This window comes from Mirounga leonina, unplaced genomic scaffold (genome assembly GCF_011800145.1).
Source record: "Mirounga leonina isolate KUSES-001 unplaced genomic scaffold, KU_Mleo_1.0 Mir_165, whole genome shotgun sequence".
In the NCBI taxonomy this organism is placed as follows: domain Eukaryota; kingdom Metazoa; phylum Chordata; class Mammalia; order Carnivora; family Phocidae; genus Mirounga; species Mirounga leonina.
Window position 1 is genome coordinate 48,876,660 of NW_023270415.1, and position 24,046 is coordinate 48,900,705.

At 44.2% G+C, this 24,046-nt stretch overlaps 1 protein-coding gene across 3 annotated transcripts in view; it reads left to right on the top strand.

Annotated features, from left to right (window-relative positions):
- Nucleotides 1–24,046, top strand: part of BAALC (BAALC binder of MAP3K1 and KLF4) — a 76,521-nt gene that overhangs the window by 37,090 nt on the left and 15,385 nt on the right. The window contains exon 2 of one of the 3 annotated variants that reach the window (XM_035011680.1): nt 9,087–9,490. The exons of the other annotated variants lie outside the window; for them this stretch is intronic. Within the exon in view, the coding sequence (XP_034867571.1) occupies nt 9,087–9,190 (104 nt within the window). The 3' untranslated portion in view covers nt 9,191–9,490. Of the gene's footprint in view, nt 1–9,086; nt 9,491–24,046 lie in introns of those variants that run through there. 3 annotated transcript variants of the gene reach the window in all.

Genomic DNA, 24,046 nt, shown 5'->3' on the forward strand with positions numbered 1-24,046 from the left:
AGCAGGTGCAGTGACTCATCCGAGAGGAATTGTTGGCTGTTCGGCTGCTGACAACAGGGTCGTCAGGGCGCCGGCCCAGGAGACCCATCTGGACGAAAGTGCAGAGAGCTGTCTTTTAGTCAGTTGGTTTATAACTTGCCTGATGCAGGGGTACCTGTGGAGTCTGATCAAGGCATAAGAATGAGTCATAAAGAGGCCTCAGGTTTTTATTCAACCCTCTGTAAAGGGAGGGTGCACAGTGTCATGAGGGAGGGTAGAATAGTCCCTGTCCGTGGCTTCACCACTCCCAGGCCTGGATGGAACATTTGACTCAATCTCTGCTGGCCTCTTCTCTCGTTCCTTCTCGTTAACCACTATGAGCCTTCTCTTTCTCTTCCTGTGGTTATCCTAAAGTTTTCACACATCTGCTTCACTTATCAAGATCTAATGTTTATCGATACTTCTCCTGTTCCTGTATTAGCTTCCTTCTTTCCTAGAAAAAAAGGCATCCATGCTTGAGAGCCACACATGGGGCTGTGCCTCAGGCCTCAAAGTTATGTGACCCCAAGAAACCGTGGCCAGAGACACCCTGGTGTGTGATCTGGGAGGATCAGAGGGAGGAACTGCAAAAGGACTCAGTCCCCTGCCACCACCTTGGATTCCTGCTAGTCTGTTCTCTTTAGTTACTAAGTGTGTTCATTTTCTAGGGCCCCTTAACAAAGTACCACAGCCTGGGGGCCTTAGAGCAACAGGAATTTGTTCCCTCCCCGTTCTGGAGGCTGACGTCTGAGATCATGGTGTCGGCAGGGTTGGTTCCTTCTGTGGGCTGGGAGGGAGAACCTGCTCCGTGCCTCTCTCCTAGCTCTGATGGTCTGCTGGCAATTTTTAGTGTTTTTTTCGTTTGTAACAGCATCACCCCAATCTCTGCCTTCATGTTGTTTCTCCTTATGTGCATGCATCTGTGTCCAAATGTCCCTTTTTTATAAAGGACACCAGTTGTTTTGGATTAGGGCCCACCCTAATGATCTCATCTTTTTTTTAAGATTTTATTTATTTATTTGACAGAGAGAGACACAGCGAGAGAGGGAACACAAGCAGGGGGAGTGGGAGAGGGAGAAGCAGGCTTCCCGCCGAGCGGGGAGCCCGATGCGGGGCTCCATCCCAGGACCCTGGATCATGACCTGAGCCGAAGGCAGACGCTTAATGACTGAGCCACCCAGGCGCCCCAGGATCTCATCTTAACTAAGTTAACTAACTTCATCTGCAATGGTCTCCAAATAAAGTCACATTCTGAGGTCCTGGGGATTAGGACTACAGCATTTGAATTTTAGGAGACACCATCCATTAGACTAATACACTAAGTAAACTACTAAGTATAGTAAGTATACTTATACTTTCTAATGCATTTGTGAAAAAAAAAATTACAGTGTATCTGAAAGGTACTTTTGAACCTGAGGGTTTGACCTCAGTGGTACTAATAAAACATTGTAATTCATTTTTCCCCCTTTATTGAGATACAATTGACATACACCATTGTGTAAGTTTAAGGTATGAAACATTATGATTTGATATATGCATATATTGCAAAATGATTACCATAGTAAGATTAGTTTACACCTCCATCCCCTCATATAGTTACCTTTTTCTGTGTGGTGAGGACTTTTATGATCTACTCTCTTAGCAACTTTCAAGTATACAAGACAGTACTGGTGGGTATAGTCACCAAGCTGTCCATTAGATCCCTAGAACTTACTCATCTTATAACTGGAAGTTTGACCACATTCACCTCCACCCCCTTGTTTCTGGGAGTTCTGTTGTTTGTTTTGTTTTGTTTTGTTGTTTTTTTAGATTCCATATATAAATGAGATCATACAGTATTTGTCTTTCTCTAACTTATTTAACATAATGCTCTCAGGATTCATCCATGTTATTGAAAACGCTAAGATTTCTTTTTGTGGCTAATATTCCATTGAGTATATATGTACCATATTTTCTTTATCCATTCATCTATCAATGGATACTTAGGTTATTTCCATTGTCTTGGCCATTGTAAATAATGCTGCAATGAACAAGGGGTGCAGATATCTCTTCAAGATAGTAATTTCCTTTCCTTCAGATACATACCCAGAAGTGGAATTGCTGGATCATATGGTAGTTCTAGTTTTAATTTTTTGAGAAACCTCCATACTGTTTTCCACAGTGGCTGCACCAGTTTGCATTCTCACCAGCAGTGCAGGGGGTTCCCTTTTCTCTGCATCCTCGTTAGCACTTATTATCTCTTGTCTTTCTGATATTAGCCATTCTAAAAGGTGCAAAATGATATCTCATTGTGGTTTTGATTTGCACTGCCCTGATGATGAGTGATGTTGATCACCCTTTCATGTACCTGTTGGCCATCTGTATGTCTTCTTTGGAAAAATGTCTATTTAGGTCCTTTGCCCATTTTTTTAAATTGGGTTGTTTGGGTTTTTTTACTATTGAATTGTATGAATTCCTCATATATTTTGGATATTAGCCCCTTGTCAGATAGAGGATCTGCAAATATTTTCTCCCACTCCACAGTATGCGTTTTCATTGTACTGATGTTTTCCTTTGCTGTGCAGAAGGCTTTTAGTATGATGTAGTCTCAGTTATTTATTTTTGCTTTTATTGCTTGTGCTTTGGGTGCCAAATCCAAAAAATCATTGCCAAGACCCATGTCAAGGAGATTCTCTCCTGTGTTTTCTTGCGGGAGTTTCATGGTCTCAGGTCTTACACTGAAGTCTTTAATCCATTTTGAGTTAATTCTTGTGAGTGGTGTAAGACAGGGGTCCAGTTTCATTCTTCAGCATGTGAATGTGCAGTTTTACCAACACCATCTGTTGAAGGCTGTCTTTTTCCCTAATAAAGCATTATACTTTATGCCAGCGTCTCCCCACCCAGCTGGCCTACACTAGTGTCTCATAGGTGGCCTGGGAGAATGGAGACTGGTGTGCCGTCCATCGAAAGCCAGATGTGCACCCTACCCTTGTCGGGGCTCTGTTCTGGAAGGACAGCTGCATTTCTATGGAAGACCTCTTACCTCCAGGGAATAGTTAGGTTTTGCAATACCTTAGGTACCATATATGCTTACCGAGAGCTCTGTTTTATTAGGTGTACCTGTCTTAAATTTGTGTTTCTTTGCCCTTCCCAAATCCACCTAGGTCAAACAGTGTCTTTCTTAGAAATGGTTGAATGATGGGGCATCTCAATCCCTGAGTTTTCTTGTTCACTAGAACTGTAATGGAAACCCATCCCTCATCTCTAAAGGGAGGAGAGCAGATGGGCAGTTTAAACATCACTCCCTGCCTGCGTTGTTCAATTGACTAGAAAACACCTTTCTGCAATTCTGAGAACTCTGCAGGTTGTAAGATCATTTTTTTTTTAAGTTTTATTTATTTATTTGTCAGAGAGAGAGAGAGTGCACACAAGCAGGGGGAGCGGCAGGCAGAGGGACAAGCAGACTCCCCGCTGAGCAGGGAGCCTGATGTGGGGCTCGATCCCAGGACCTTGGGATCATGACCTGAGCCAAAGGCAGATGCTTAACTGTCTGAGCCACCCAGGAGTCCTGTGAGATCAATTTAATAACAGCTTTTAAGACGGGGAAAATGCTGAGCAGATTAAATATGCACATCAATTTAAAAATATACCATAATTTCAGAAACAAAAATGTGTTGTTTGGAATTCAAGATATATGCTATTTTGGAGTTATCTTCTAAGTGCTGGTGCTAAGAGTTATAATGGAGAAAAGTCAGACACAGTCCTTACCCTCATAGGGCTTTATCCTCTTACACTGGAGACAAACATTAACCAAGTCATTAATAAGAGAGTCACAAATGTGCTAAGGGCTTTGAACTTGAAATACAAAGCACTGTGGGAGTGGCCACCATGGGAACCTTGCTTTCACTAACTCACCTCCTTTTCCATTTGGTACATGCCTGTGGAATCGGGCCCACTTTCCATTTCTTTGTTTGTATGAGACCTCTTTTATTGCCAGGGTCTTGCATTAGTCCTCACTGGAGCCCACACACCCATTTCTATACTTGCACAATTTAAATGTTAGTTGAATGGGATTGAAGAATGAGATGTTAAGCCCCTTCAGCCCAGAGGGCCAAGCCTCATCCATCTGTGGTCCTTAGGGCCTGCCCCAGAGGCCGCTGAGTAACAGCACCCACGATCACTGTCCATGGAGCCAATGTCTGGGAGTCACTTCCTGTTTCCCTTTATGGAAGGTCAGCTAGTGTGTGGTAAGGCACCTACTAAGTGTCAGACCTGCTCTTGGTACTTTATTAGATGAGGAAATTGAGACTTTGAGAAGTGACTTGCCTAAGCTTATTTAACAAATAGGAGATGGTGAAGGGATTGGACCCCAGTTCTGTCTGGTGGCGAAGTCAATTCTCATTACACTGTAACACCTCGGCCCCAGACATAAGAGGTCAAGAAAACTGTGGTGAATAGAAGAATCTGGTTCCTTCTGAAAATCCCAAAGGGCTTTGTTTCTCATCACCAAACTCCTTCTTTTTTTTTTTTTTTAAAGATTTTATTTATTTATTTGACAGAGAGAGAGACAGCGAGAGAGGGAACACAAACAGGGGGAGTGGGAGAGGGAGAAGCAGGCTTCCCGCCGAGCAGGGAGCCCAATGTGGGGCTTGATCCCAGGACTCTGGGATCATAATCTGAGCCGAAGGCAGACACTTAACGAACTGAGCCCACCCAGGCGCCCCTCACCAAACTCCTTCTGTTGCCCACAGGGATTATTTTGCATCTGCCTCAATGCCTCCTCTGCATCCAAACTGATCTCCCTGCTGTCCTGGACACTCTTGAATAAATTTGCCCAGAAGACACCTTCCTGCTTTCTTGGTCTCCTGGTACACATACCCGAATGCCTCAGCCCCGGAAGTGGAGTCTGGAGTGTATTCCCCTGTGGCCGGGGGGAAATTTACTTGTGACAGAGAGAAGAATTGTGGGTAATGGTGAGCTAAGCTATTTGATAGGGTTCAACGTTAGGGGATTTGTCCCAATTCAATCCGTATATCCTCAGGTCTCACTGGCCTCTGGGGACAAATGGGTTCCTATGAAAAGCAAAGAGCCTCTCTCACTGTTTCTTGCCACCATTTGTTCTCTCAGGCCCCTAGCTCTGTTGCAGTTTGTCACAGTAGTTCCGGGGTCCCCAGGGTGAGACCAGCCAGCAGCTGTCCGCTCCCATGGGGTTCTGTCTTTGCTTTTTGTCTCTTGACTTTCTGCTTTGGAAACTGCCTCCCACCTCACCGTTCCTCCCCCCTTCCCCCCCTCCCCGCCCCCCCACACACCCAAGGCCCTGGCCCGTCTTCCAGGCACATTAATTCTGTGGCAGAGCATCACTGCTACTTCCAGTCTGCACTCGTCCCCTCTTAGTGCCCCCGCCACTAATACTCTAAAGCAGTTGTGTTCAACCAGGCCGTTTCACTCCCTAGGGGACACTGGACAAAGTGTGGAGACTGGGTTGTCACCACAGGGGGTGGGTGCTATTGGCATCTAGTGGGTAGCAATCAGGAGTGCTGCCAAACGCCCCACGATGCTCAGGACAGTCCCCCACGACAAAAAAATCATCTGTCCCCAAAAGTCAGTAGTGCTGAGGTGGAGAAACCCTGCTCTAGAGCCAGGATATTCTGAATAAGCAGAGCTATAAAGTAGGAAAGAAAACCTTGCTCCCCACTTTGTGTTATGCTGTGATTTTAGAGGGGCCCCCACGTAGCGTTGCTTGCACCCTGTATCTTAGATAATTTTTTGAAAAGCAGCTTTCTGAATTTTTGCTTATGGCCCATGTCCTCTCCCTGGGGTCAGGTCGTGGACAGCAGACAGGTCTTAGGGACAAGCACTGATTGTCTTTAAAACTGTTCCTTCCTCTGACCTTGAGGCTTGGCTCTTCTTGCTGGGTAAGGCCTGCTGGGCCTGGCTTCTCTTCCCTTAGGGCAAGTTATTTTCAGGAGGCTCCTCAGGCCCTGATGCAGATATGCTGCTAGCCCCCACCAGTTTGTCCTGCTGTGTCTGCACTCCAGTCTGGATTCCAGCTTACGCTCAAATGAGAGGATTTTTTTGTGAGTCGATGCCCAGGTGCTACAGAACTTGTATGAGTGCAGTTGAAGGGTAAAGCTTGTGGTTTACTTTCTGGGTCAGTTAGGACTCTTTTGGGAGCAAGTAATAAACATATCAACATCCACCAAAACAAAACACTACGCAAAAACACTAAGCAAAGACTGTATTGGTTTGGGGTGAGGCTGGGTTCAAGGCTCCCATGGAGCCAGTAAACCGTGTCTCCCTCTCTTTCTCTCAAGCCCATTCTTCCGTGTGGGTTTCATCCTCGGAAAGGGTCTCCCCTTGTACAGGTCAGACCACTGCCACAGACCCACCGTGCAGTTCCTAGACTCAAATCTACTGGGAAAGAGCCAGACTCTTAAAATAGCTCCTGCAGACGGCCTGAGTGTCACTTACTGGGGTCATGTGATGCCCCTGAACCAATCACATGGTCGCTGAGAATACAGAATGGTGATTGGCTTTGCCCTTGGTCACATGCTCCTACCCAGACCATCAGGTCTGAGAGTGGGGGGGTGGGGTTCCTGGGAACAAGAGCCCAATGGTGGGGAAAAGGCCGCTGCACGTGGTTTAGAATCTTAGGGGCTGTCAAACTGTGGGATCATTAGGGAGATCCGGAAGAGACTCTCTAAGGAGGAATATGTCCTTTTATTTCTTTAAGATTTTATTTATTTATCAGAGAGAGAGAGAGTATGTGCGTAGGGGAGGGAGAGAGAGGGGAGAGAGAGAATCTTAAGTGGGCTCCATGGTCAGAGGATCCCATCTGTGGACCCTGAGATCATGACCTGAGCTGAAATCAAGAATCAGTAGCTCAGTGGACTGAACCACCCAGGTGCCGCAAGAATATACCCTTTTAAAATGAGAAAGGATTGATGATTTTATCTTTAAGCAAATTGGAATGCATGGTGTGGGGAGCTGGGAGCTAGGAAGGTGTAGAAAGTTCTAAGGAAACTTTGATGAAAAGGAAATATTACCTGCATGTTCCTCCAGTTATGCTTTTTATAGCCCCATAATTTGGAGTGTTTTTCCCTTCCTAAACCTTTCAGTACATGAAATTTATAAACACTTTGATTTTTGCTTGATGATATGCCAAGATGTATTCGACAGTAATGAGTACTTATATTTTTCTAGATCTTAATTTATTCATGTTTTAGATTTTTCCTAAAACTGCTTGTGAAATTTCACATCTTCATTTCAGTAGGCAACTTTCTAAAACAATGTTTCATTATTTTCTTTGTAAAGTCAAAATGTGGCAATTAAAGTACTTTTAATTTCCATTAGACTTTAAAATGCTTTTCTTCAACTTCATATCCAAGTACTTTTTAAAAGCATAATTTTAAAATAAAAAAAAATTTTAAGGAAAAAATGTCTTTGCACCTATTGCAGGATAGTAATGAGGCTTTTTAAAAGCCAGGCACCCAATTCAGTGCCTGACATGCAGGGGGCTCTTTATAAATAGAAACTCCCTTCTGCTCATTTTTAGAACCCTTGAAAATCTCTGATGAAAAAAAATTATTCACTGCAGTTTGTAGAGGTAGTGATGTTCATGTGAGCCAGGAGGTTATAAGACTTGAACTTGCTTTATAGTTTCAGTTTAAATAAAATATATCATTTAATAATTAAAAATGAATTAAAGAACAAATTGTAAGAATTGGTCACAAATTATTGTTATATTTCCCATGCTCCATTTGAGAATAATATAGGTAAATGAGAGCAAAAACCAAAATGCTAAAGCTCCCTGGAGATCTTTCTTCCTCCCAGGTTAGTAAAAGTATCTGGGCAAAGTCATAGATTTTGTTCCTGAACAAATGAATAGCCTCGCTGGGGAGAGAAAACCTGGGCACTTGGAACAAGCAAGGAATCAATGAGCCCTACTTGAGTGATATTGACTACAGATGCCTAGGTTGTGGAGCAAACACCGATCAGGGTTGCCCTCACCAGGTTGGAAAGGTGAAGGAGTGAGGAAGAACACTGCAGGTAGAGCGTCATCCTGAGCAGTAACACCAAAGTTGGCAGGAGTCTGGCACTTATGGGGCACAAAGGACACCAGCCTGCCTGGAGGATAAGGTATGTGATGAGAACCAAGGCAAGATAGTTACAGTGAGCCCATTCGATGGAACACTTGAAAGCCGGGCAGAGGTGTTTGGATCTGATGCAGTGAGGAAGAAAGCCATGTTTGGGGAAGACTCATCTTCCTGTCATGATGTGGACATTCCAAACAGTGGAGAGAGACTGGAATCAAGGAGGCCAGCTGCGTGCTACTGCAATAATCTGGAAGTGAGGTGCATTGGACCTTTCCAATGCGAGCATAGGTGGAGGGCAAAGAGCTCTATGGGAAGATGTGTAAAAGGAAGAAGTGACAGGGCTTAGTGTCAGACTTGATGATAGGGGATGAAGGAGAAGGGAAAGGAAATAACTCACATGTTTTAAGGCCAGAGGCTAGAAAATGGGTGGCATGACTGATATAGAGGAGAGAGTCAAGGAGAACCAGATTGAAGGTAATAAGTTCAATTTGGACATATTGAGTCTAAAGTGACTTGAGGGACTTCCAAGTGGAAAAGTTAGACTGCAGCTGGTTCTGCAGGGCTGTCTACATCTCTATCTGAATCTCTTCCTCTTTTCCCCCCATCTCTCCAACACATCCTGTTGCCCATCCCATTGCTCGAGTTGAGGTCCTCCAGATAGTGTAGCAGTCCTGACCAATTTTCCTTCCTCCAGGCTCAGCCTCTTTAATCTGTCATCTTCCCCGTCTTTGAACTTTTTATCTTATTTTCATTATGCCCATAATTTTGTTTTCCAGATCACTAATTCAGTATTTATCTAGGAATAGTATAAATTGTTGGGAACTCCCTTTGCTTTTTTCTAAGAAAAGCAAGTAAAGGCTTTAGATTACTTTTGAATAACTTACGAGTGTTGACCGTTGTTTTCTTCAGTATAATGTCATTCTAAGACTGGACCATGAGGATGACTCGATTTAGAAGGACTGCATTGATTTCTGTTTCTGACTCTCCCACTAGATGTGAGGACTTGCGGGGCAAAGTATGCCTCTGTGAGTCAGCGGAGCCTGGTGACATGTCTGGTGCGTGTTGGGCATCAGCGGATACTGGGTAAGATGAACTGAAAGGAGCAGAGAGCTCAGTGTCCAATGTGAGCCACTCCAGTGAGGACAGGTGTCATTTCTGAGGAGCATATGAGAGAGCAGGGAATAAGATGTTTCGATAAGTGGCCATCTCAGTGATGCACAAACCACCAGGTACTGGGTTTTTTCCCTGAACAGAAACTATGACACCATGTGGGTCAATAGTGGGGGGCCTGGGTAAGCCAGTCCCCGTACTGCATCTGTGGGATCCCTGTATGAACCTGGGACTCATGAACTTTTCCACAGGGCTGGCTACCCTCTCGTACATCCAGTTTGAATGGGAGTGCTAGAGAAAAATCAGTTTTGCTATTATTTTACACTGAAGAAAAACTGCCCGAGAGGAAAATCCCTGGACGGAATTTTGATTTTTCTCAAGCTTCACATCCCCTGGTTCTAGTATGCTAAACTAAGCAAAACTGTTTCAGAATGGATTCTGTGCATTTAGGGTGGGATCAGGTCACACAAACAGGTTGTTGTCTTTATAGATGATGTGGTCCAAACACCATTGGAAAAGCCGACTCCTCCTGTAAATATCAAAATGGTAATATGATTTAAAGCGAAAGCAACTGCACCTACTCCCAGAACCTTGCAGGAACTTGTCAAAAGGGGGAAGCTTGAACTTGACTTCTTAGGAGAAAAAAGTAAGCTTAAACCTGCTTTTATCTGGGGAAAGCTGCGCAGACAGGAACCGGGGATTTAAGAGCCAGTTACTGCATTTCAGAAATACAAAATCAGATTGGCCCATTTGGAGTTCTTAAATGTATGCTTCCTACAGAAAACCCACAGCATTTCTGTCTTACGTGGCTGCTACAGAAGAGATTTTTGGATATTACCAACTACTTAAACATTAACAGTGAGCTACGTAGTGAGTAGGTTCTCAAGCTTAATCCTGTTCATTCTGGCTGTGTCCTTTCAAAATTGTTACCAAAATCCTTGTCATCTAGATTGTGGTTACAGATGATTATCCTAATTAAATTACTATTATTTTTCTCTTTTCCCCCTCTTTCTTTCTAAATACTCCATTGCACTTTTCAGATGCGTATTTTGGCAAAAGCTGTCTTTCTGAGGCAGCATAATTACCAGTCACAGCCTTCTGAGAGTGGTTTCCAACTTGGTGAGTGCAGCTGGGAAGATAATCATCTCAAAAATGCATTCAGAGGGCTAGGGAAGCTCTGGAAGGAGGCAGATCCCCAAAGGCAAGGCTCTTCTTACTGGACTCCCTGCCTCCAGGCTTGAGCCCTTCGCTCAAGCCCTGTCCCAAGGCTGCCCTTGCCCACCGGGCACCATCCAAACTCCTTAACGAGGTGCCGATGGCTACCCATGATTCGCCCTCTGCCTCTCTTTGACCTGCTTTGTACTTGGCCACCAGCAATACCCCTTGGACATCTCTCTTCCCCACCTCCCAAATATCACCGCCAAAGGGCAAAGATGGTGCCTATCTCCTTCACTGCTGCATCCCCAGCTCTAGAGCAGAGCCTGGCACATCGAAAAGGTGCAGGAAATGCGCATGGTAGCACGACCCGCTCCCCAGTGGTCTGTTTTTCTCTGGCTCTGGAAGGAATTTTGTATTTTCTCAAGCTTCACATCCCCTGGTTCTAGTATGCTAAACTAAATCTAATGGAGTCTTCTCCATTGTTGTGTACTTAAAATCACTACTGAATCCCTTGAAATGCTTCAAGGATAACCTTGGGTTTCTGGCACCTTGTCTCTAAGGTTTCTTTTGTAATTAGAATAGCTAACAGCTTGGTCACCCTGCCTCAAGCTTTCACCTCTAAATAAAATCCATTGAACTGAAAAAAAAAAAAGAGAAAAGGAAAAGGGCACCTGGGTGGCTCAGTCAGTTAAGTGTCTGCCTTTGGCTCAGGTCATGATGGTAGATGGGAACAAGATGTCTTTCGAGTCACACAGATCTGAGTGTTGAGTCCTGGCTGCACTGTTGGCTGTTTGTTCCTCTTTGAGTTACTTGGCTTCTCTGAGGCAGTGAGTAAAATGGGAGTCATCATAGTGGAGAGTTTGACAAACAAACAATAAATGTTATTATTTTGTCACTTCAAGAAAGGTCACACGGCTCGCAAGGGGCAGAGCTGAGCTTTGAACCCAGGCCTGCCTGGCTCCAGAGGCAGTGCCTGCCCCCCTCTAGCACATTCCTCCTGGGTGTACAGTCGCCAGGCATCAGTGATACATGTTGAATGAACATAGACTTAAGTCATTCAACTCACAGACTCGTAGGGCCCCAAGAGATTCAGTGTCAAAATAGAGTCAGGTTCAGGGCACTGGGTGGCTCAGTCAGTTGAGCGGCTGCCTTCGGCTCAGGTCATGATCCCGGGTCCTGGGATCACATCCTGCATCGGGCTCCCCGCTCGGTGGGGAATCTGCTTCTCCCTCTGCCACTCCTCCCTGCTTGTGTGCTCTCTCTCTCAAATAAATGAATAAAATCTTTTAAAGAAATAGAGTCAGGTTCAGAGAGATGGAATGAAGAAAAAAAGTAATTCAAATCTTGTGTCTCGCAAAGAAAAGTATCACAAGGGAAGGAGTTTATTTTTTCAGCTTTACTGAGGTAAAGCTGACAAAATTGTAAGATATTTAAAGTGTTCGGGGCCCCTGGGTGGCTCAGTCAGTTAAGCATCTGCCTTCGGCTCGGGTCATGATCCCAGGGTCCTGGGATCGAGCCCCGCATCAGGCTCCCTGCTCAGCTGGGAGTCTGCTTCTCCCTCTCCCTCTGCTCCTCCCCACCCCCTCGTGCTCTCTCTCTCAAATTAATAAATAAAATGTTTTAAAAAAAAGATATTTAAAGTGTTCAATGTGACTTGAAATCCATTATAAAAGGATCCCACCATTGAATTAAGTAGCACATTCATCACCTCACATATTTCCCTTTTGTCTGTGTGTGAGAGAGAACACTCAAGTTCTACTGTCTTAGCAAATTTTAGTGATTCAGTACAGTGTTATCTACTACAGTCACCACGTTATACATTAGATCCTCACACTAAACACCTTATAGCTGAAAGGTTGTCCTTTACCAACTCTTCCTATTTCTCCCACTCCCAGCCCCTGGCAGCCACTTTTCTAATCTCTCTGAGTTCAGCTTTTTCTTTTATTTCCTTTTCTTTCTTTCTTTCTCTCTATCCTGTTTTTTTTTTTTCCCCCAGATTCCACATAAAAGTGATACTACGCAGTATTTGTCTTTTTCTGTCTGGTTTGTTTCATTTAGCATAATGCCCTCCAAGTTCATCCATGTTGTCACAAGTGGCAGGAGTTTGGAAGGAGTTTACTTTTGATGCACAACAAAACTTCTTGGAAATCTTCTGACTCGCAGACATTTTTTTTTTTTAAACAAACCAGGCAGTTGCTCCTCTCTCCCCAAATCTCTCTCCTCTCTCCTTCTGCCCATACCACTCTTCTGCTTCCTGTTCCTTCTCCACCTAAACCGTATTAAATAAATCAACTGAATGTCGCTCTTTTCTTTGACTTCCTTTCCACTGGGTTTTTTGTTTTGTTTTGTTTTGTTTTACATGGATTCTTAAACCCAGAAGCAGCCGTGAGGTCATTCTAGCAAACAAGAAGGCTTCCTGCTCTGAAATGATTGGGAGAAGAGGTGAATTTAAGTTACCATGTCACTCTCCTGGAATTAACTCAATTTTAAAACTTAGTGCTAATTGCGGCGTAAAGGTTACTGTTCCCCCGGGGCAAGGAATTTCAAGCATCAGCAGAAAGGAGGGAACATTTTGGAGGCTTGGAGGGTCTTTCCTTTTCTACACAAGTTGCCCCTGGAGATTTTCCATCCTGGAATCAGAGGCCCGAGGGTCAGGCCATCAGCATGTTTCCAGGGCCCCATCATCAAAGCTCCCCTTTCTAGCAGCGGTGCTGCCATCTGTAGAGAGAGGAAGGGACAGCCCAGTGTGACTCACCTCTCTGTACCGTCGCCAGCCCCCAGGCAGCATTGCCCAGCCTTGTTACCAACCCTTCTTGTTCCTTGGCTCAGGGTGCCCTTAGCCGAGATTGTCAGGGGACTGCTTTCACCAGAGGGCTGTGATGTTCACAATGAGCTGCCATCCCTTTGTTTGGCAGCACAAACCCCTACAGTGAAAATGGAATCTGGGGAGAGCTACAGTACTGTCTTTGTCTTTGTATTTAGCCCTGGATCCTGGAAAGACGCCGGCCTTGACTGGGGGCCCTTGGGAGCCACAGCAACCTGGAAAGGATGTGGGGAGAGTGGTCTGCGTCATAGGACAGGGCTGTCGGAGGCTGATTTCACTGTTTACGTGCACTTTCCTTCACTCCCTGATAATTGCACAGTAATCAGAACAGCAAGCATGGTTCACATTTGCACTTGCTTCCTTTGGAATTTCAGCCATTTGGTACAGGAGGGAGAAAACACTCAACGTATAGAGGTCTGGAGGGCGGCTTCTCCTTGCGTCATGGTACTAGCCCTGGCATCCTCAGTGCTTCAGGACCGTTTCTTGAATGCCTCATATATGCCAAGCATGGTAATGAACAAGACAGGCATGGTCCTTGTCTTCATGGAGCAACCAGGCTAATGGGACAGGCGGGCATAGAACAAAAACTCCCAACTGGGCTGGATGCTCCCAAGAAGTACAAGGTGCTATGGGACAGAACTAGGGGAACCCGACCTAGTGGGAGGAAGGAGTCTGGGAAGCCCCCTTGCCCTCCGCCTTCAAGGAAGTCATGTTTAACTTGAGGCAGAGAACTAACCAGGCCAAAGGAGGAGCAATCTATTAGAAGGGACAGCGTGATAAAGGCAGTGAGGTGCCTTCGATGTCTAATAAGGCTGGAACATAGGGAACGGTCGGGAGAGCATAAACTCCTGAAGCCAGGAGAGGCAAGAGTGCTCACATAGAGCCCTGCAGGACACGTGGGGATTTGGGACCTTTATCCCAAAGGCGTGGAGAAGTCAGTGAAGGGATGGGCTAGGATCTGATGCCTAGTCCTAAAAGATTGTTCTGGCTGTGCAGTGGAATCCCCAGGCCATTATCCCTTTGTTCCGCAGCCTCTCTCGTCCCCTTGATTGGATCACCAAGTGTCTGCAACACTGGTTTTGTTTGCTTCCCTGGAATTCTTTTCCATCCCGGAGCAAGTAGTCCTGATCCCACCTGGAGCAGAGATTGCCCGAGGCCAGCTGGCTGCACCCTTGAAACGGGAGGTGTTGAGTGCAGAAAATGAGCCTTGGCAGTGGCTTCTGAGTGTTCGAGGACAAGTGATGAATGTGTAGTGGGTGACCCAGAGGGCTGCGCACCTGGCAGAACAATCTCAGGGTTCCAAGGGGTAGAAAATGCACCAAGGTAGTTTAATTAAATACACTCATCTTCTCCCTGTCTGTACTTCATTGCCACCCACTTGAATCTGTTGGCAAGTTACTTGAATTCTAAGTATTCTTCTTCTTCTTCTTTTTTTTTTTTTTTGAAGATTTTATTAATTTATTTGGCAGAGAGAGAGCACAAGCAGGGGGAGCTGCAGGCAGAGGGAGAGGGAGAAGCAGACTCCATCCCAGGACCCTAGAATCATGACCTGAGCTGAAGGCAGACGCTTAACTGCCTGAGCCATCCAGGCGCCCAGATTCTAAGTCTTTCTAAAGATCAGCTCCACCCTGAGGAGTAAGACCTTTGAGCTGTGGAATTATCTTTTAAACAACAAACAAAAAGTCTTTCATTTATTTTGATGATACCATACACCTCTGTTATTGCCTAGCCTTGAAAAGGGAGAACATGATTCATTGTAGGTTTTCTTTTTTCTTTTTTTCTAAATGATGGGAATAAACACAAATGCATTGAAAGCAAACGTTTTAGAGTCTGACAGACCTGGGGTGGAAGCCTGGCTCTGGCCCCAGCTGTAGGACCTCAGGCAGAGTACTTAAGCTCCGTGAGCCTCAGTCTCCTCTTCTGGGAAAATAAGGGATTGTAAGACCTACTTATATGGTTGGTGTGACAGAGAAATAGAGTTGGGAACCAAATTCCAATGCCATGCTCTTAGCTACCAGTCCTTTCAGGAGTCCTCCTGTCTTTAGATCCTCAGTTCTTAGCATGGGCTGGCACCCAATGGGAGCCCACAAATGTGAGTTTCATTTCATTTCTTTTATTATCTTCATGTCAACAATGCCCAGTCTTTCCTTCTAAACATTGTGCAAGAATCCTCTCCTCTGTGGGGACTAACCATGCCTGATTTCAGTCATGTAAGTGATCCCCAGGTTCTAACCAACATCTATAATTAGTTCCATCCACATTCACTGTTAGGATGCCCCAGTGAATTGTCTGACGGCCCTACAGAGAGTTAGACATCTCATCTCTTGATTTTAAAATGGTTGACCTTTCTTTGTAGAATGGACTAATAGCAACATGTTAAGCAGCAGCTTGTGGGCTGTTCTTGTTCTTGTGTGTCGTTGTATTTGATTACTATTTTTGATAGCGTATTTGATGATCAAATATAATCTAATAACTACAAGTTAAATAGCCAGATATTCTACGTGGGTCCAGAGCCACTACTAATGAGAAAAGGCAGAATATGACATAGCTCTATTTTTAAAAAATCATTTTTATTTCAGAAGTAATATATTTTAAAAGGAGACATGTTATAGATAAGGCCCCATTAACCACCCTCTGATCTTGGTTCCCTGCCTTTTCCTCAGACACAAACATCGTTATCAGGTTGTTGGGTGTACACATACACACATATATACATACACATATATGTATACATATAAATACATATATATACATAAAGATATATATACACACGTGTGTATTGCTGTGCGAAAAAATATAATAACGTATATAACAGTGTTTTTCCTACATAAAAGCTGTCATTTTGTTTTTTTAAAGATTTTATTTATTTATTTGACAGAGAGAGACACAGTGAGACAGGGAACACAAGCAGGGGGAGTGGGAGAGGGAGAAACAGGCCCCCCGCGGAGCAGGGAGCCCGATGCGGGCTCGATCCCAGGACCCTGGGATCATGACCTGAGCCGAAGGCAGACGCTTAACGACTGAGCCACCCAGGCGCCCCAAAAGCTGTCATTTTTAATATATTTATCCTCTAGTTGCCTTACACTCATTATTATATATTGGACTTCTTTTTGTATAAATCTTTATACTTTTAAGTTGTACAGAATTCTGTAGGATAGGTAAAGCACAGTTTATTTAGTAAATTGGCTTAGTAAACTGATTGGTCTGCTGGTTCCATTTTCCACTGTTTCAGTGGTATAAAGAGTGTCCTCAACAGGCCTCTTTGTGCAGTGATAAGAGCTTTTCCACAGTAGACACTGACGACTGGAATCGCTGACTCATGATAGTGTGCACATTTTAAACTTGAATAGATTCTGCTAATTGTCCTCCAAAATTGTTTGATTTACACTCCCAGCAGCAACCTATGAGAGAACCCATGGACCCACACCCTTTCAACATTGAATATTATCAGACTTAACTTTTGCCATTCTGATAGGTAAGAAACAGTATTTTGTTTTTTAAATTTTGCACGGCTCTGTTTTTCAGTAATTTTTAAATAAGCTGTGAAGTTTCCAATTAAGGGACAGAAGCATAAAGAATTCAGGTAGGCAAATGCTTTATATCCACTAATAGCAGCCCAGTGCTAGACAGGGTAGGCACTTATAGATGCTAGAGGATTGATTGATTGCTTTGGATCATTTTAAAATGTCAAGAATTAAAACAATACAATTGACTTAAATCTCCTAATTCTGATTGAGCCACATACACTTCTGTCTGATAAGGATGTCTTGCCTAATTTCTAACATCCACCTAGGAGGACGATTTAGTGCAGCTACAGCCAGCCTGGAAAGAGCCTGCTGAAAAAGCTAGTTGTACTAAACTCCGGAGGTGTCAAGGAGTAAAAAGAAAAACAACCACCAGGAAACAAGCTGCCACTTCCTTAAAGGGCTAACCACCCCCCAAAATGAACCAAGGAATAAAAGAAAACAGAGGAAAATTTCATTGGGTGACTCTTTGCTTAAAGAAAAATTTCACTAAGTAAAAGAGTGAAGGGCAGGCCATGAAGACTAGCATGGGGCCAGGCATCCTGTGAGCAGCATTAGGGTGCAACCCTGGAGTGTTTTTAAAACCCTAACTGATTAGATCTGCCGTCTTTGTGGGAAGAAGCCAGGCCACAAGCCGGTACACCTTGTCTGCACACATAAGGAAGTGGGGTAGGAATGAAAGATCAAAGTAAGCCTCCCCATTCAAGCAGAAATGGTGCCATGATGGGCAGGGCACTGGAGGGGCCTCCTGGGACTCCACCCTATTCCCAGGACTGCCTTCCCAGCCATGCTAAGGGCGCCACTTGTTGGGGATTGCCTGGGATTGCTCAGGTAGACAATTCTCTGGAGAGGCAGTTTCAGCCTGAGTAAGAAGGTGGGATCCGGACTGGGTTTCATGGAAAAGGAAGGGAAAGTTAGATGCCTGGATGGATATGATGCATTGTCTTCTAAATGTTTGCTGCCTCGTCTCGCCCTCTACCTGTCACAGATAATTGTCAACACCAGTCCAAATTCTTGTCTTCTGTCTCCCCTCCACCCCCCGCCAATGGGAATTCAGCCTTTGCCATCCATCTCCCATTACCCTCTCCGGTGTGGACCTGGAGGGTTTAGTGCAGACTGGGAGAGGCAGGAAGAAAGGGAAAGTGGGTGGAGGGAAGATTTCACTGAGAGACCGCCATCCTCCTGCACCATAAGCTCGGGTGTAACGCAGCACCCAGCAGAGTGCCTGGCACGTCGTAGGCACGGAACAACTGTTTTTCAAATGACTGGCTAATTCTAAGACAGAGGATAAAAGAACAAATAAGTGATCACTTATGATGATGAGGAAGAAGCACGTGAAGGAGCGGATCAAAGGGAGAGAGGGAAAAGTAAGACTGACAGATTCTAACAGTATCAGCACGGAGAAGGAGAGTGAGATCTTGATCTTTCCTTTTGTCTGCCTCCCAGTTCATTAGCTTGTTTGTTGTCCTTGGGTGTCTCTGGGGAGAGAGGCATCCAGGCCTGCCTGAATTCAGTGCGGACAGACGGGACTCCCCTTGGTTCTCTTGGGATCCTTTCAGTTCAGCTGTTGCTCTCAGCAGGAGTCTTTTTTGCACGCTGTGGAATACCAGGGGGAAGCCATTTGCACCACCAATCCCCATGGCCAAGGGCAGATGTGATAGGCTGGCAACTCATCTCAGGGAACAGGGGCCCTCTGACACCCTCCTACCCAGGACCCATGGCCTTTGGCAACTGTTAGACTTGAATTGCCGTTATCCCTGTAGATGTACAAGTCCATCGGTCAGTCTCTCTCCCTGACCAGGAACAGCCCATTGCTGTTCAAAGCCAAATGTGCTTCTTTCTTTTCTTTAGTCAATATAATGCGTTGCTGACATTTTTTTAAATTACAGCTTTATTGAGCTATAATTCACATACTATACAATTGACCTGCTTAAAGTGTACAATTAAATGGTTTTTAGTATATTCTCAGAGTTGTGAACAATCAATTTCAGAACATGTTCATCACCTTAAAAAGAAATCCTTTGTTAGTAGTCATTCCTTATTTCCCCCCCAACAACCCCAGCTCCAGGCAATCATTAATCTCTTTTTCTGTCTAGAGATTTACCTATTTCTGCACATTTCATATAAATGGTATACTATGTGACCTGTAACTGGCTTCTTTCACTTAGCATAATGTTTTCAAGGTTTATCAGTGTTGTAACATGTATCAGTACTTTGTTTTCTTTATTGCCAAATAATATTCTATTGTATGTGTATACCACATTTTATTTATCCATCTGTCATTGTTGGATATTAGGGGTGTTTCCATTTTGGGGCTACTATGAATAATGCTCTGTGAACACTTATGTACAAGTCTTTGTGTGGACGTGGGTTTTCATTTCATTTCATTTCATAGACGTAGAGTGGAATTTCTGGGTCCTATGGTAACTCTGTGTCTAACCTTTGAAGGAACTGCCAGACGATGTCTAAAGTGGCTGCACTGTTTTTCCAGCAGTGAGTGAGGGTTCTGAATTCTACATATATTCGCCAGCACTTGTTATTATCTGCCTTTTTCTATTAAAGCCATTCCAGTGGGTGTGAAGTAGTATCTCATGGTTTTGATTTATATTTCCCCAATAGCTAGTGATGTTGAACATCTTTTCATGTGCTTATTGGCCATTTGCATTCTTGTTTGAAGAAATGTCTATTCATATCCTTTGCCTATGTTTTCATTTGGTTAGTTGTCCCTTATCAGATATAAATTTGCAAAAATTTTCTCCTGTTTTGTGGATTGTCTTTTCACTTTCTTTATGATGTCCTTTGAGGTACAAAAGTTTTAAATTTTGGTGTCCAACCAAAATTTTGGTTGGGGGTTTGATGCCCAATTGCTATTGTTGTTTGTGGTTGTGGGATCATTTTTAAGAAACCATTGCCTAATCCAAGGTCATGAAGATTTATGCTTGTGTTTTCTTTTAAGTGTTTTATAGTTTTAGCAATTACATTTAGATTTTTTATCCATTTTGGGTTAACTTTTGTATATGGTATGAGATAGGGGTCCAGTTTCATTATTTCAAATGTAGATATCCAGTTGCCCCATACACTAGTTGAAAAAACTCTCCCCCATCTCCCCCCCACCAAAAAAAATAGAAGAAAAAACTCTTTCTCCATTGGCACCCTTGTTCAAAATCAATTGACAATAAATGTAAGGGTTGCTCACCACTTTTAAAGGACTTCCTGATATTAGCCTTACAAAAAGCCGCATACCAGCTTCTTACACATAGTGTGTGCTCAGAAATTACTCATCACATTGAAGAAATGACAGCTACCTCTCCATTTTAGTTCATTTTGAAAAATAAGGAGACAAATTCTAAGTGGCTGGGTAGTTGCAGTTTATTTAATATATACCTCAGTTCAGGCAAAATTATCATCAGCCACGTGCTCAGGGCCTAAGCCCAGACGCTGATGAGCCAGAGTTTTCATCTGATGTGGCTTTAGGAGATTCTTCCCCAATAGACTGCTAGTGTCTTATACTTTGCTTTTCAGTCATCGAGGGTCTGACTTGCAGGTGGTTTCAATGACTTTGGACACTGAGATCACCTTCACCAAAGAAAGCCAGATGCATGGGTTACAGAGGAGTTGCCCCTTGTCCTGCTCTCCACATGGCTTCCACTATCATTTTTTTTTTAAGATTTTATTTATTTTTTTGACAGAGAGAGACACAGCGAGAGAGGGAACACAAGCAGGGGGAGTGGGAGAGGGAGAAGCAGGACTCCCGCGGAGCAAGGAGCCCGATGCGGGACTCGATCCCGGGACCCCGGGATCACGACCTGAGCCGAAGGCAGACGCTTAACCGACTGAGCCACTCAGGCGCCCCTCCACTATCATTTTTAATTTCTCTGTGCTGACCCCCTCCCAGCTCCATTTCCAAAATAGCAAGAAACTGGCAAGAAGTCATCGGTTGCAAGTTCTCAGCAAGCTTTGGACACAGCTGTTTCCTATCTTTTGGCAAAGTCGGTGATTTGGCTTGTCTTCTGGATGGAATGAAAATTTTGTGAAGGATGTCAAAAAAAGACATACCCCAGGGGCACACAGATGTCTCTCAATTTCCTACTACAGAGTTCACTGTGGAAAGAAATATAGTTGGGCATTTTGCATGTAACCCTCAAAACTAGCATGAGCATCAGTTTCCATGTCAGGAGCCTAAAAGTGCAGTTTTTAGAATTCCATGTCTCAGAATCACTGGAAGTGGGTAGGGGTGGAGGGAACTTGTTAAACTGCATACTCCTGGGCCCCTACTGAATCAGAAGTTCTGGGGGTTGGACACAGGGATCTGCATTTTATCGGACACCCCAGGTGGGTCTCATGCCCACTAAAATTTGAGAACTGCCTATTTCGGATTTTTTCTTTGAAGGATATATGAATACTTGCTAAGACCGCAAGCTTTGGAAACATACAGAACCTGCATTAAACTTGTTTCTTCTGCTGTAAAATAAGAGTCACTCTCCCATCTTTCAGACTTGAGAGGGCTGGCATGGAGTAGAATTGCAGGTGCAGCTTAGGGTCTAGTACAATGCAGCTTTCACAACAATGTACCCCTGCCTGGGGCACTTGGCACCCAGAAGGGTTGTCAGATAAAATTCAGGAATTTCAGAAAAACAACAATAATTTTTTTAATACAAGCGTGGCAGCAATGCTGAGGCCAGTTTCCAGGGTGTAGGGCTTGGGAGACCAAGCTCTATGGAGGGATTTGGGACATTGTGCTTGAATAGATAACCTCTGTGACTCAACATCCAACCCTCCCAGAAAGTCTGAGAGCCTCCCAGAGCATTTAAAAGAATTGCTTTCCTACTTTAATTCCCTAGAGTCAATTTCTGTTGCTTGTAGCTGAGAACCCTGACCGATGCAGCATCTATAACTTCCTACTCAACAACTTGCCATCTGTCCTCCGTTCCTACCACTCTGAGCCCTCCCAGAAGTCACCAGGAGCCTCCTAATTGCACGGTCTCTCTGGCTTTTCTTGGTTCTGTACATTTTTTTGGTGGAGGAGTGTATAGAGGACACAGTGCACCCATGGCGACCCTGCGGGGAGGCAGCTAGGGGAACAAAGACCTGACCTCAGTACGCTACTCTAGACTCCTCTGCTCGGGAGCTAGTGGTACCCATTGGCAAACCCAAACAGAAACCAGTGGACGGGGGAGCCTGTTGACATGGTTTCTTCAGGTCAGTGTCATGGGACATAGAACAGGGTAGAGAGGAGGGGAAAGTGAGTGTGGAGGAACAGAAGGAATATATCCGGCATGTAGGCTATATATACACTGTCCTAGGTGGACGTGTGTGTTCTTTGGATCACTGCTTCCTCGGCTGCGCTGGGGCTGTGGCCTTACCAGCTCTGTCTAGTCAGCCAAGCCTCCCTCTCTTTGTACATCAAACACGCTGTGCTTCTGATGCGTGCCTCATGGCAAGTAATTTCTCAACACTCTGGGAAAGGATTTTGTTTGTTTTCCTTAAGTTTGATTAAAAGCAAACGCAGGCTAACACCCCAAAAGAAAGATAGGCAAATGACTTGACAGTTTTAAAAAAGCCCCACACAATTAGCCAATGGGCCATAAATAATATGGTATCTCTAGTAAATTAAGAAGTGTAAATCCAAGCAGCGAGATACTTTATTTTGCCTCTTAAATTTGGCAAAGATGAGAAACAAAAAAGAAAATATTCAGGGTTTGTGCAGGTTTGGGGAATATTGCCATTTCATATACTGTTGGCAGAGGGCAGTAGGGTAATTGGAGATTTAGAGAGGTAAATCTGGCAAAGTATTGCAAAAGACTTTACAATGTGCCTATCCTTTGAAATCTTGAAGTCATTGTTCCATATTTTCTTACATCCATTGGTTGTTGATAAAAAGTCTGTCAGTCTCATTCCGCTTTTTGTTTTTGTTTTCCTCTTCTGAAGCTTTTCTTGTTATTGACAGGGTTTGAATTTTCACTAAGCTCTATCTAGGTTGGCTTTTCTTTTCATTGGTCTTGTCAAGTTTTTGGTAGGCTAGTTCAATTTGGGGTTTCACATCTTTCTTCATTCAGTTCTGAGAAATACTATTATTTCTGTGAATAACACTTCCCTTCATTTTTCTCTACTCTCTCCTTCTGGAACCAATCTTCGATTGAGTTTGTAATGTCTGGATTTTGATCCTGTGTTCCCAATGTGTTTTTCATACCTTCACTTGCTCCTTCCAGGAGAATCCCTAGGGCAGCTCATTCACTTGCTCCTTATGTTTGTCCTGCTCTTCAGCTTCTCTACTGAGTTTTTAAAAATTCATTTCAACAGTTAAAATTATTATTTCAAATATCTTTAGTCACTCTTGTCCTTGTTTTGTGCTTTCCTTAGCTTCCCTCATTTTTCTGGGCAGATTAACTACACTTATTTAAGATTTTCTGCTACATACCTTTAGCTACCTTTCCTAGGGTCTCCACCGTAAAGTTTGCTGTCTCTCTTCTATGGTATTGGCCTTCTCCAAATGTTTGTTTATTCTTGTTTTGTGCTAATTTCTGTAACTGAAATTTCATGTAGAACGTCAGCTGCACCTACTTCTTTTTTTAAATCTTTTTTTTTTTTTTTAAGATTTTATTTATTTATTTGACAGAGAGAGACACAGCGAGAGAGGGAACACGAGCAGGGGGAGTGGGAGAGGGAGAAGCAGGCTTCCCGCGGAGCAGGGAGCCCGATGTGGGGCTCGATCCCCGGACCCTGGGATCATGACCTGAGCCGAAGGCAGACGCGTAACGACTGAGCCACCCAGGCGCCCCTGCACCTACTTCTTTTAAGAAGCCCACTTGGAAGGCAGGGATGGAAACTACTGGCCTAACTCTTGGCACTATTTCCAGAGTCAGCCCTCATGGTGTGGGTTTTCTCTTTCTCTTTCTCTCAGGGGTCACCGGCCCTTGAGAGTACTGCTCTTCTCCCTGCGGCAGGCCCCTCTCTGTGCTGTTTCTACTTAAAACAGTTCTGACACCAAATGTGTGGGATTTTTTCCCCACCAAATCAACCAGTTCTCCACCTCTCCGGATACTGACTAGGTGTCCTACAATTCAGCTCAATTCTGACACCAACTACCTGGAGTCAGCACAGCCCCCACAGGTGAAGGGCTCAGTCCCACAAGACTGTCGCCCACTTCAGATGCCAGTCCTAAGTCCTAGGTCGCCACCTGTACGTGTGACCAGTCAGCTGTAAGTTGGAGTTCTTATATCCCCTCCTCAGGTTCAATAATTTGCTAGCATGGCTCACAGAACTCAGGGACACTTTACTTATGTTTGCCGGTTTATTGTAAAGGATATTGTAAAGGATACAAATGAACAGCCAGGTGA